Consider the following 13,785-nt stretch of genomic DNA (forward strand, 5'->3'; position numbering starts at 1 on the left):
AATAATATTAATACAGTGGTACCTCGGGTTAAGTACTTAATTCGTTCCGGAGGTCCGTTCTTAACCTGAAACTGTTCTTAACCTGAAGCAACACTTTAGCTAATGGGGCCTCCTGATGCTGCTGCGCCGCCAGAGCACAATTTCTGTTCTCATCCTGAAGCAAAGTTCTTAACCCGAGGTACTATTTCTGGGTTAGCGGAGTCTGTAACCTGAAGCGTATGTAACCCAAGGTACCACTGTAATAATAATAATAATAATAATAATAATAATAATAATACAGTGGTACCTCAGGTTAAGCACTTAATTCGTTCTGGAGGTCCGTACTTAACCTGAAACTGTTCTTAACCTGAAGCACCACTTTAGCTAATGGGGCCTCCTGATGCTGCTGCGCCGCCGGAGCACAATTTCTGTTCTCATCCTGAAGCACTAATTCTAGGTTAGAATAGTCTGTAACCTGAAGCGTATGTAACCTGAAGCATATGTAACCCGAGGTACCACTGTAATAATAATAATAATTTATTTATACCCTGCCAATCTGCCTGGGGTTTCCCCAGCCACTCTGGGCGGCTCCCAACAGAATATTAAAAACACGATAAAACACCAAACATTAAAAACTTCCCTGAACAGGGCTGCCCAGATGTCTAATAAAAGTCAGATAGTTCTTTATTTCCTTGACATCTGATGGGAATAAAACCAAGATATAAAACCATAAAATACCTAATAAAAATAAAAACAAGAACTCAATAGCGCGCCCCTCCTCACAAAAAAACCACCACATTTTAAAAGGGCATAGGATGTAAATCGGATCAACCAAAGGCCTGGTTAGAAAGGAACGTTTTTGCTATAAAATATGCAGGGATTTGTGTTTTGCAAAACGAACCGTGGAAAGAGAAAAAGGGAAGCCGTTGGTATTTTAAGCCTGCTTGAATGAATACAGTGGTACCTCGGGTTAAGTACTTAATTCGTTCCGGAGGTCCATTCTTAACCTGAAACTGTTCTTAACCTGAAGCACCACTTTAGGTAATGGGGCCTCCTGCTGCTGCCGGAGCACGATTTCTGTTCTCATCCTGAAGCAAAGTTCTTAACCCGAGGTACTATTTCTGGGTTAGCGGAGTCTGTAACCCGAAGCGTATGTAACCCGAGGTACCACTGTATTCGAAAATGGAAAACGGAAAATTAAATTAAATTAGGGGGGGGGGGTAAATAAAAAGCACCATTCCAAGCAGTTTGGAATGAAACCATCTTTTCACCTGGGATCTTCACCTGCCTCCTTGGCTGCAGCAGCAGCAGCATCTGAGCATCTCTCTCCATCCTTCTCCCTCTTTTCCTCTCCCAGGCTCCGAAGCAGAGCGCAAAGCAGTTGAAACGGCCGCCAAGCACGGCACCAAGGCCCACATCTACACCAACAAGGAGTGGGGCGACGACATCTCCGTGACGGTGGACACCCAGGAGGCCTACACGGGCCAAGACATCTCCCTCAGGGTCATCCTGAAGAACCGCAGCTCCATGCCCCGCAGTGTCTCCCTCAACCTCTTCGTGGCCGTCATGTATTACACCGGCGTAACGGGCAGCAACTTCAAGCAGGAGAAGAGGGAGGTCCAGGTGCCGGCCAGCGGAAGTACGACACCTTATTTATTTGGTTGTTGTTTTTTCAAATTCGTATACCACCTTCTTCCAAGGATCTCAGGGTGGTGGGCAGTCTTCTCCACCTTTTCACCCTCACGACAGGCCTGTGAGGTAGGCCAGGCTAAGAGGTCCAAGGTCACCCCAGGGAACTTCATTATTATTATTATATATTGAATTTATATTCCGCCCTTATACAGTGGTGCCTCGCAAGACGAAAATAATCCGTTCCGCGAGTCTCTTCGTCTAGCGGTTTTTTCGTCTTGCGAAGCAACCCTATTAGCGGCTTAGCGGCTTAGCGCTATTAGCGGTTTAGCGGCTATTAAAGGCTTAGCGGCTTAGCGGCTAAAAGGCTCTTAGCGGCTTAGAAAAGGGGGGGAGCGAAAAAAATCGCAAGACTCGCAAGACGTTTCCGTCTTGCGAAGCAAGCCCATAGGGAAAATCGTCTTACGAAGTGCATCGAAAAACGGAAAACCCTTTCGTCTAGCGGGTTTTTCGTCTTGCGAGGCATTCGTCTTGTGGGGCACCACTGTACCCGGAGGTCTCATGGCAGTTCACAGAAAAGATCACAATATATAAAATCAAAATAAGAACAATAACCCAGTAAGGTAAAGGTAAAGGGGCCCCTGACTATTAGGTCCAGTCGTGGCCGACTCTGGGGTTGCGGCGCTCATCTCGCTTTATTGGCCGAGGGAGCCGGCGTACAGCTTCCGGGTCATGTGGCCACCATGACTAAGCCGCTTCTGGCGAACCAGAGCAGCGCACGGAAACGCCGTTTACTTTCCCGCTGGAGCAGTACCTATTGATCTACTTAAAGTGCAAGTGCTGGCAGTACCAAGGACCGAGCAATGGGAGCTCACCCCGTCGCAGGGATTCGAACCGCCGACCTTCTGATCGGCAAGTTCTAGGCTCTGTGGTTTAACCCACAGCACCACCCGCGATAACCCAGTAACACCCCCTCAAAAAGAGCCACATTTTAAAAGGGTATAGGTCGATGTCCATCAGGTCAACCAAAGGCCCGGTCAAAAAGGAACGTTTTTGCCTGGCACCTAAAGGTTTATAATAAGGGCAGGTGAACTTCCCCGGGGAGAGCATTCCGCAGATGGGGAGCCACTGCAGAAAAGGCCCTGTTCTCGTATTGCCACCCTCCAGACCTCTTGAGGAGGAGGCACATGAAGGAGGGCCTCAGAAGATGATCTCAGGATCTGGGCAGGTTCATATGGAAAGAGGCGGTCCTTGAGGTATTGCGGTCCTGAGCTTCATGGCTGAATGGGGATTCGAACCCGGCTCTCTCCCAGGTCCTGGTCCAAAACTCGAACTGCTACGCCACACTGGCTCTTGGTCACCTTAAATCACCGGGCCACATATCTGCTTGGGCCCCCTGTGTCACATCAAACAACCCCATTGCGAGGGGCCTCCCCATGGAGGGGAATAGTCAATGGACATGGCAAAACGGGTAGAGGCGGGACACTCTGCTCCCCGGGTGGAGCTGGGGGGGGGAGGAAATCCACGGCGCATGGTGCGTTCTCTGTAAGTCAGTGGTTCTTGAAGGAGAGGACAGCAAGTGTAGCAGGAAGAATCGAGGAAAAACAAAAGAAACAATTAAACATTTCAATGTAGTGCAGTAGTTTCAAAATAAGTTTTATGATTTGCAGAATACACATATTCTATGCTAAAAGCACTGCTCTGAGTTATAATCATCATCATTTGTTATTTATACCCCTCCCATCTGGCTGAGTTTCCCCAGCCACTCTGGGCGGCTTCCAACAAAGATTAAAAATACATTAAAATGTCAAACATTAAAAACTTCCCTAAACAGGGCTGCCTTCAGATGTCTTCTAAAAGCCAGATAGCTGCTTATTTCCTTGACATCTGGTGGGAGGGCGTTCCACAGGGCGGGCACCACCACCGAGAAGGCCCTCTGCCTAGTTCCCTGTAACTTTGCTTCTTGCAGTGAGGGAACTGCCAGAAGGTCCTCAGAGCTGGACCTCAGTGTCCAGGTAGAATGATGGGGGTGGAGACGCTCCTTCAGGTATACTGAGCCGTTTAGGGCTTTAAAGGTTAGCACCAACACTTTGAATTGAGCTCGGAAACATACTGGGGACCAATGTAGGTCTTTCAGGACTGGTGTTATGTGGTCTCGGCAGCCGCTCCCAGCCACCAGTCTGGCTGCCGCATTCTGGATTAGTTGTAGTTTCCGGGTCACCTTCAAAGGTAGCCCCATGTAGAGCGCATTGCCGTAGTCCAAGCAGGAGATAACCAGAGCATGCACCACTCTGGTGAGACTGTGGGCAGGGAGGGCCTCTGCGTACCAGATGGAGCTGCCCTGGACACAGAATTGTCCTGCGCCTCCATGGACAGCAGTGAGTCCAAAATGACTCCCAGGCTGCGCACCTGGTCCATCGGGGGCACAGTTACCCCATTCAGGACCAGGGAGTCCCCATATCTGCCTGTCCCCCCAAAAACAGTACTTCTGTCCTGTCAGGATTCAACCTCAATCTGTTAGCCGCCATCCATCCTCCAACCGCCTCCAGACACTCAGGGTTACCGCAGAGCGGGTTTCAGCGATCTTTGGAACTTGCCGAAGACTCTTCCGCAGACTGTGGCAATTGACTGAGTGTTTAAGGGATAAAGTAAATAATTACTAAAGCGGTCCGTCTCTCAGGGAACCTGGTCCTGAGCCACAGGTTGGGCCATAGAGCTTGTCGTGATTTTCGGTCCCAGTTTGCCTAACCCTTCCCCTGCCTTTCCCTTCCAGGCCAGTCTGTCCCCATGGTGGTCTCGTACGCGGAGTACAAGCCCCACCTGGTTGACCAGGGAGCCATGAAGCTGAGCATCTCAGGGAAAGTGGCCGAAACCGGCCAGGTGATCGCGAAGGAGCACACCTTCCGTTTGCGGACGCCGGACCTCACTCTGACGGTAGGGCACACGGGCTGTGGTTTAAAATCTGGGGTGAGGGAACTCTTGGGGGTGGGGGGCTTGAGGGCCGCATTTGCTTCTGGGCAGCCTTTGGAGGGCCAGATGCCATGGTGGGCGGGGCCAGCGACCAAAGTGGGTGGAGCAATGGATGTAAACATTGCCTTTGTGTGCACCGTATTTTTCGCTCCACAAGACGCACCTGACCATAAGACGCACCTAGTTTTTAGAGGAGGAAAGCAAGGAAAAAAATATTCTGCGCAGAGCATGTAAGCGGCTCTTGCTATTCTTGCTTTAAACCCTTCCGTCCCTCCTCCCGCTCAGCTGAGAAGCCAGCAGAGCAAGCTGCGCAGCTCTCGCTGAAGCTAGCAGAGCAAGAGCGATAGCTGCGCAGCGCCTCTTCTTCTGCTGGCTTCCCAGCAAAGCGGGATGAGGGACAAAAGGGAGCCATTACAAGGGAGTGATGAGCAGAGCCTGGCAGTGGCTCTTGCTGGCTTTTCCTCGAGGAGGGAGAAGGGACTGACGGGCTGCCCTTCTCCCTCCTCGGGGAAAAGCCCCCAAGAGCCGCACACAAGAGCCGCTCTTTAAAGGGAGCGCTGAGCAGAGCCTCCCGCCTGCATTCGCTCCATAAGACGCACACACATTTCCCCTTACTTTTTAGGAGGGGGAAAAGTATGTCTTATGGGGCGAAAAATACGGTAATTACCTCGCTGTCCTCCGTGTAAGCAAGCCAAAGGGAATTTGAGGGGTTTGAGGACAGATTTGAGGCGTGGAGCAGAACTAGCAAGCAGGAGTGTCCAGAGGAAAGTTTTGAGAGCCAGATAAAGAAACGTGGGGGGCCACAGAGATGAGGTCCCACACCCATGAAAACCAGGTGTTTGTAGTGGGGGTCCGGGGCCACAGGAATGCCAGTGGATCCCAGGCAGTTTTCAACACCCCAGTTGACTCGAATGGATCGTTAGCGAGCATTTTAGTCCTGTTAAAAAAAAAAAAACAAGAACTGCAAAGAATACACAAAATTTGAAAAAAAATATGATTATAAAAAGGGGAGATAAAGAAGAAAATACAGTAGTACCTCGGTTTAAGAACAGCCCTGTTTAAGAACTATTCGGTTTACGAACTCCACAAAACCGGAAGTAGTGTCCCGGTTTGTGAACTTTACCTCGGTCTACAAACAGAATCCAAACAGTGGAAGGGCACCGGTGGTGGGAGGCCTCATTAGGGAAAGCTTGCCTCAGTTTAAGAATGGTTTCGGTTTAAGAACAGACCTCCGGAATGAATTCAGTTTGTAAACCGAGGTGCCACTGTACAGTTATAAAAGGGGAAACCAGTGAAATTTATAAAACGTTAGTAGAAAGGGAAGATCAAGAAGACAAATTCAAAGAGAAAAGGAGGCAATGAGGCAGATGGGTGGTCAAAGCTGTGTGGGGAGGGGGAATGGAAGAATCATACATTGAAAATGTTGTCTATAAGAATAAAAGAAAATATGCTATATGGTCATTTATGGACCACATAGGTATCTCAAGCCATTTGCCCATGTTGCCCTGCGACCAGTCCGTGCAGAATGTAGGCACCCTCTATATAGAAAGGAACAAACCAGGGATATTTTGGGGAGCAGACTAGCAGGTCTTACATCATAGGAGCCTGCACAACACAAAACACTGTTGCTGCATGTAGGTTTTATTTGTTTTTATCTTATATTTTGGAAATGTACATCCAGTTGTTGTTTTTTTAGTTTTTTGGGGGGCCCCCAAGAGAGTGGGGCCCTAATCTATAGCTTGTTTAGCTTATACGTAAATCCGGAACGGCTCACCCTTGACAATGCTTTCTCTGTTCTCTCCTCTCTCTCCCCCCGACAACAGTTGCTGGGCCCAGCTATCGTTGGACAAGAAACCCAAGTCCAGATTCTCTTCAAGAACCCTCTTCCGGTGACGCTGACCGGGGCCATCTTCCATATGGAGGGCTCGGGGCTCTCCACCCCAAATACAATGACAGTGGGGTGAGTAAACCTACCTTTCCCAGGATTCTTTGGGACAGGGCTGCCATTTAAGTGTGTTATGCATCTGAAACAATAACCATCTTCCCTTCGTCGGAAGATTACCAGGTGCAAAAGCGTTCAGCAAAATTCACATCCGCGTAATACAGATGCCATTTTAAACACTCAACAAATCAGAGCTGAAAGGAGGAAAAGGGCATATGAAAAACTCCCCAAATTTGATTCAATCTACAGATCAAAATAATAATAATAATACATGATTATTGTAATATTCAGTGCTTTTTTCCTGGGGGGGGGGGGCGACACAGGGGTACGCATACCTCTAAACCAGGGGTGTCAAACTCAAATTCATCGGGGGCCGCATCAGCAGTTTGGTCACCCTCAAAGGGCCGGTTGTATCTGTAGGACTATGTGTCCACTCTTTATTATCATAAATTATTGTCACTGCATTCAATTATTACTGTTTTTTGTAATAATGTAAGTAATAACTAGCTCTGAAAGCAGAAACATAGTCAGAATAATGGATCTGTCACATCACAGGATGGCATGCGCTCAATATAAAAACAAGTGGAGGTTTCCTGAATGTGTGTAAAGTGGAGGTTTCCTGTGTAGAACAGCCGGCGCCGCTAGAGGGCAGACGTTCTCTGGCTTGTAGGCTGCCGCGCATGCGCTGAAGAGGCGGCTTTCTTGTGTCCAAAAAAAAAAAGCGAGAATAAAAGGTGAAGGCTGGCGGCCGGCGGCGGCTACACGGGCCACATGACGAGGTCTGGCGGGCCGAATTCGGCCCGCGAACCTTGTATTTGACACCCGTGCTCTAAACATTTTGTGAATCTAAATTCAGCCTCATTGAAGGGCAGTACTTCAATATGAGTAGGAAAATGAGAGTACCCCTAAACATTTTTTTAGGGGGGAGAAGCACTAGTAATATTTATACCCTGCCCATCTGTCTGGGTTGCCAGATGGCTCCCTAGTTTTCATTTTGTGCTTAATTCAGGAGTTGCTTATGACAGAGGCTTTGAGGTGGAAGCTGAAACCAAATTAGCGAAGAGTTGACCAAGTAAGGCAGAATGTTTCTAGTAAGAACCTGCAATTAGGTTCTCGCATACCCAGAATTGGAGGATTGGACTCCTCGAGCCCTGACACTGGACCAGAACGTTGGTGGCACTGTGGGTTAAACCACTGAGCCTCTTGGGCTTGCTGATCAGAAGGTCAGCGGTTCAAATCCCCGTGACGGGGTGAGCGCCCGTTGCTCTGTCCCAACTCCTGCCAACCTAGCAGTTCGAAAGCACACCAGTGCAAGTAGATAAATAGGTACCGTGTGGCGGGAAAGTAAACGGCGTTCCGTGTGCTCTGGTTTCTGTGATGGTGTCCCGTTGCGCCAGAAGCGGTTTAGTCCTGCTGGCCACATGACCCGGAAAGCTGTCTGTGGAGAAAGGCCAGTTCCCTCGGCCTGAAAGTGAGATGAGCGCCGAAACCCCATAGTCACCTTTGACTGGATTTAACCATCCAGGGGTCCTTTACCTTTTTACTTCTGAACTCTGGCCTTTCTGAAAACACAAGCTGGGGAACCTGACTCTCTCTTTCTCCCCCTTCTGCAGAAATATCGGCCCACACCAAACCGTGACGCTACGACAGACCTTCACACCTCTTCGTGCAGGCCAACGCCAGCTGGTAGCCAGCCTGGACAGCCCTCAGCTCTCCCAGGTCCACGGGGTGCTGACGATCGAGGTGACCCAGGGACCCCCACGAGGCCCCTCGTCGGCTTCTCCAGCCCCGGTTCGGGGGTCTCCGGCCCGCGGACGAGCTTCCCCGGCCCACGGGCGGGCTTCTCCGGCCCCCGCCCGAGCCTCGCCTGCACCTTCTCCCGCCCTCACCAGGGCGTCTCCGGCTCGCCAGCCGACAGGCCGCAGCAGCCCAGCCAATGCCCGCAGGTCTCCGGCCCGCCAGCCAGACCCTCGAGTCTCCCCCAATGTCCGTGGGTCGCCTGCCGTGCGGGCAGGGCGGGGGGTCTGAGGCAGACCTTTTTAGCTTTTTTTATTTTTAACGTGATGTACTGTGTGATGAATTGCATACGGTGCCAGCAGAACTGGGAGCAACATGAGTGGGGGCGTGCTATGAATGAGCCACAGGACCACAGCAGTTCTGCAGGATGCGGCCATGCCAAGGCCTCGATATTCGGTTGTCTCTCAGCCGTCCATCACCCATATACAGCCACCCTGCCCGTTATTTGCCATTGCCCAGTTATATCTCTGCTTCCCCCATCCCCTCACGCAGTTTGTTCTGTTCTTCCTTCCCCTTTTCCTTGCTCTCTGTCCCCGCTCCCCACAAAACTCGCGACTCTGAGCCCGTGTTGACCTGTCCCTCTCTGCCTGTCCGTCCATCTTCCGCCTGAATGTTTGCCATCCCCTCACATACCTGCACTGTCAATTTCACTCTCTCCCAAGCCCAAGGGCCGAGCGTTGCCAGCACCCTACAAACCCACTCCCTCTTTCTTGATCGCTGGGATCCCCCGAAATGTTTTTGTACTCGTTGTTCTCTTTTGCTCCTTCGCACACCTTTTGTTTTTAAATAATACACTGAACCTCACTCTCTTGCACAGGCACAACACTCGCTCCCCCAAAAAGGCAAGCAATGAGCTTCCGAAGGGAGAAGATACACAGGGTTTTTTTTAAGTCCTCCTAAGTAAATCCAGCTTGATCCCACCATATCCACTGGAAATTTAACGCCACATTTACATTAGATGAATCTTGCCACTTTCTCCTTGGGTCACCGGTACAAGGAGGTTATCATGCACTGGTTGTAGTGGGGGAAGGATTTTTCTCCCTGCCCTCCTAAAATGGTAACAGCAAGGAAGAGTAGGGAAACTGCTTGAGGAAGACTACTAGCCCACCGCAAAATGCATTAATTGGCCATTGGCTGCCTTGCCTCTGTTCACTTATTTAAATGTATGCAAACACCAAATGTCCACAATCTTCCTTAACTTTGCACTGAAGCCAAGCTGTGCGTGCTTTTAAAAAGAAAAGCCAAAATAACATGTTTGTAGCTAGCCAGAAGACATCTCTGTGATTATGTGAAGATATGATAAATTGTGCTACATTTAAACTACATGCAAACGAGTGAAGCCAAAGCCTGTTACTCTTATTTTTCACACTTAATATAGGTATTTATTTGAAAATAAATGATTTTTATCTCTAAACCTGGCTTTTTAAATGGCTCTGTGGGTTTCTTCTTTTCTTGGAGCACTGAACACGTCACAAACCCACATTAGCAGCTGTTGCAGTTTGTGGTATTGTCCAGGCTGACCTCCCCTCAAAGCCACATTGGCTTTTCCTTGCACATCCCCTCTCTCCTATATAGTATTTGTACTGGTCTGTCATCATGCTGTGATTATGACAGCCACTAGGGGGCACTTCTTCGGCGATCACTCATAGCCGAGTAAGATTGTCTTCCATAAACACAGTTTTAACAATGAGTCCATAACTGACTGTGGAGGCAAATTCTGGATCCACACATCTTTCCACAGTGGGGACATTGGTTTCCGGGCGGGAGTTGATCACAGTGAGGGTTTGCCAAGCGTGCCTTCCTCTTAGCACGTTCCTCCCTTGCGTCCTGAGTTCGAGTGTCTTCAAAGCCCACGACACCTTTGGTAAAGGCTGTTCGCCAACTGGAGCGCACGCAGGCAAATGTTTCCCAATTGTTGGTGTTTATACTACATTTTTAAAGATTTGCCTTGAGAGCCTTTAAACCTCTTTTGTTGACCACCAGCATTACGCTTTCCATTTTTATGTTCGGAATAGAGTAGTTGCTTTGGATGACGATAATCAATCACCCACACAACATATCCAGTCCAATGAAGTTGATGTTGAGGAATCATTGCTTCGACACTGGTGATCTTTGCTTCTTCCAGTACACGGGCATTAGTTCGCCTGTCTTCCCAAGCGATGCATACAATTTTTCGGAGATACCGTTGATGGAATCTTTCGAGGAGTTGGAGATGGCATTTATAAGTCGTCCATGTTTCACAAGCATACAGTAATTCACACCAGGCACGTGAATGGAGCCAAACCTGACCCTTTCAGGTATCCATTTGGGTCATTTCAGGAGGAGGAATATAGGAGAATTAGGGAGCAACATGTAGGGATGCGGGTGGCGCTGTGGGTTAAACCACAAAGCCTAGGACTTGCCAATCAGAAGGTCAGCAGTTCGAATCCCCACGACGGGGTGAGCTCCCGTTGCTCGGTCCCTGCTCCTGCCAACCTAGCAGTTCAAAAGCACGTCAAGTGCAAGTAGATAAATAGGTACCGCTTCGGTGGGAAGGTAAACGGCGTTTCCGTGCGCTGCTCTGGTTCGCCAGAAGGGGCTTAGTCATGCTGGCCACATGACCCGGAAGCTGTACGCCGGCTCCCTCTGCCAATAAAGCGAGATGAGTGCCGCAACCCCAGAGTTGGCCATGACTGGACCTAATGGTCAGGGGTCCCTTTACCTTACCTTTAAGGAGCAACATGACATGCTTGGGGTAGGGGGTGTCCTCCCTTTCTTTCTCCCTGGCCCCATGGGAGGCTTCCCCCACCCCACAGGCAAGAGAGCAAGCGAAGGGGATTTTTTGTGGGAAGCTGTGGGTGGAAGAGAGGGCTAGAGGAGCAGATATTTGACACTCTTGTAGGTTCAGAAGCTGAGAAAGAAATGTCCCATTATGGCATTGGGGAAGGGAAGGGAAGTGTGGGGAGGGGTGATGTGGTCAGGGAGAGGGAAAGGGAGAAGGGAAATCTGGTCTTGAGCCTGGGTAGGCAAACTAAGGCCCGGGGGCCGAATCCAGCCCAATCGCCTTCTAAATCCGCCCACGGACGGTCCAGGAATCCGCGTGTTTTTACATGAGTAGAATGTGTGCTTTTATTTAAAATGCATCTCTGGGTTATTTGTGGGGCATAGGAATTCGTTCTCCCCCCCAAAAATATAGTCCGGCCCCCCACAAGGTCTGAGGGACAGTGGACCGGCCCCCTGCTGATAAAGTTTGCTGACCCCTGGTCTTGAGAGTAAACTGAGGCAGGGAGAGAAGGGATGATGCTGTAATTCCGCAGAAGGAAACTCAGGGAAAGAAACTGAAGCAGAGTCATCCCTAATAGAGATATAAAAGGGGTAGTAGTGCCCTGCATCTCAGTGCTTGGATTAGCAATTTCCAGTTAAAGAGTTGAGGGGGTGAGAGAGACACAAATTTTAAACGTCACTGGATGAGAAGTGAATTTCCTTTGAAATGAGTAAGGCTGACAAACTCTGCTCCTATTTCCTTTTTGACAGTCACAGTCTGAATAAGGATGTCTCATATCGTACATCTACTAGACCGGGAGACAGCCCCCTTTGAGACATATCAGAATTAAGGTAAAGGTAAAGGTACCCCTGCCGGTACGGGCCAGTCGTGTCCGACTCTAGGGTTGTGCGCCCATCTCACTTAAGAGGCCGGGGGCCAGCGCTGTCCGGAGACACTTCTGGGTCACGTGGCCAGCGTGACGAAGCTGCTCTGGCGAGCCAGCACCAGAGCCGCACACGGAAACGCCATTTACCTTCCCGCTATAAAGCGATACCTATTTATCTACTTGCACCCGGGGGTGCTTTCGAACTGCTAGGTTGGCAGGCGCTGGGACCGAGCAACGGGAGCGCACCCCGCCGCGGGGATTCGAACCGCTGACCATGCGATTGACAAGTCCTAGGCACTGAGGTTTTACCCACAGCGCCACCCGCGTCCCTATATCAGAATTATCTCTGCTCAAAAGCTTTATTTTGGGGCATTGTAGAGGTGGAAGAAAGGCCGCACCCCTCTTCCTTCTGAGCTACTTGCTCCTATGACAATGCATCTGTACTTTACCAATTACAGCGGTACCTTGGTTCCCAAGCTTAATCCGTTCCGGAAGTCCGTTCCAAAACCAAAGCGTTTCAAAACCAAGGTGCGCTTTCCCATAGAAAGTAATGCAACATGGACTAATCTGTTCCAGACTTTTAAAAACAACCCCTAAAACAGCAATTTAACATGAAATTTACTAACGAGAGACCGTTGATCCATAAAATGAAAGCGATAATCAATATAGTGTAGTATAAAAAAAGGACAATATTGTAGATGATAAAAATTAAAATTTTTGCTTCTTCTTACCTGCATTGATGATAGTCATTGTTTGGATGGGGGGCTTTTATCCATTTCTGCAGTCACACAATCAGTCAGTAGCTGAACTGGGTCACAAAAATGGCCTAAACGGCCTCAGCTCAATATACCTGAAGGAGCGTCTCCACCCCCATCGTCCAGCCTGAGGTCCAGCGCTGAGGGCCTTCTAGCGGTTCCCTCCCTGCGAGGAGTGAGGTTACAGGGAACCAGGCAGAGGGCCTTCTCAGTAGTGGCGCCTGCCCTGTGGAACGCTCTCCCACCAGATGTTAAGGAAATAAACAACTATCTGACTTTTAGAAGACATCTGAAGGCAGCCCTGTTTAGAGAAGTTTTTAATGTCTAATTCTTCCCAAAAAAAATTATGTGCTGTATGCCACCCAGAGTGGCTGGGGAAACCCAGCCAGATAGGTGGGCTATAAATAATAAAATTATTATCATTATCATTATCATTATTATTATTATTACAAGATGTGTATTGGATGTTGCCTCTCTCATGTACAGTGGTACCTGTAGTTACGGACTCGATCCATTCCGGGGTGCCGTTTGCACCCCAAAAAGTCCATAACTAGAGCGCTGCTTCTGCGCATGCGCAATAGAGCGTTTCTGCACATGTGGTGAAAAAGACACAACATGACCCTAACGCAACACGAGGTATGACTGTACAGTGGTACCTCAGGTTACATACACTTCAGGTTACATACGCTTCTGGTTACAGACTCCGCTAACCCAGAAATAGTACCTTGGGTTAAGAACTTCAGGATGAGAACAGAAATCGTGCTCCGGCGGAGAGGTAGCTAAAGTGGTGCTTCAGGTTAAGAACAGCTTCAGGTTAAGAACGGACCTCCAGAACGAATTAAGTACTTAACCCGAGGTATACACAAGTTATACTGTATACCCGAGGTACCACTGTACACAAATCCCAGCCTGCAACAAAGCAGTAACACTGGACCACACTGCAGACTATATTCTTGCTCCCAGCACCGGTTCCCCGACGTGCAATATTAACCTCGGCCTACACTGCAGGGCTGGTGTGACACGCTAGGCCCCGCCCACCTCCACCTGGCCAGGTGAGCGCCCTGCCCTGAAATCTGCATAAACT

General features: G+C 49.4%; 1 protein-coding gene across 1 annotated transcript in view; it reads left to right on the forward strand.

Annotated features, from left to right (window-relative positions):
* Positions 1-9,291, forward strand: part of TGM1 (transglutaminase 1) — a 53,585-nt gene extending 44,294 nt beyond the window's left edge. Inside the window, exons 12-15 of the mRNA XM_028703552.2 lie at positions 1,337-1,618; positions 4,382-4,542; positions 6,402-6,538; positions 8,134-9,291. Of these exons, the coding sequence (XP_028559385.2) occupies positions 1,337-1,618; positions 4,382-4,542; positions 6,402-6,538; positions 8,134-8,548 (995 nt within the window). The 3' untranslated portion in view covers positions 8,549-9,291. The remainder of the gene's footprint in view (positions 1-1,336; positions 1,619-4,381; positions 4,543-6,401; positions 6,539-8,133) is intronic.
* Positions 9,292-13,785: the final 4,494 nt, after the last annotated feature.

The sequence above is a fragment of the Podarcis muralis genome, chromosome 13 (genome assembly GCF_964188315.1).
Source record: "Podarcis muralis chromosome 13, rPodMur119.hap1.1, whole genome shotgun sequence".
Taxonomy (NCBI): Eukaryota; Metazoa; Chordata; class Lepidosauria; order Squamata; family Lacertidae; genus Podarcis; species Podarcis muralis.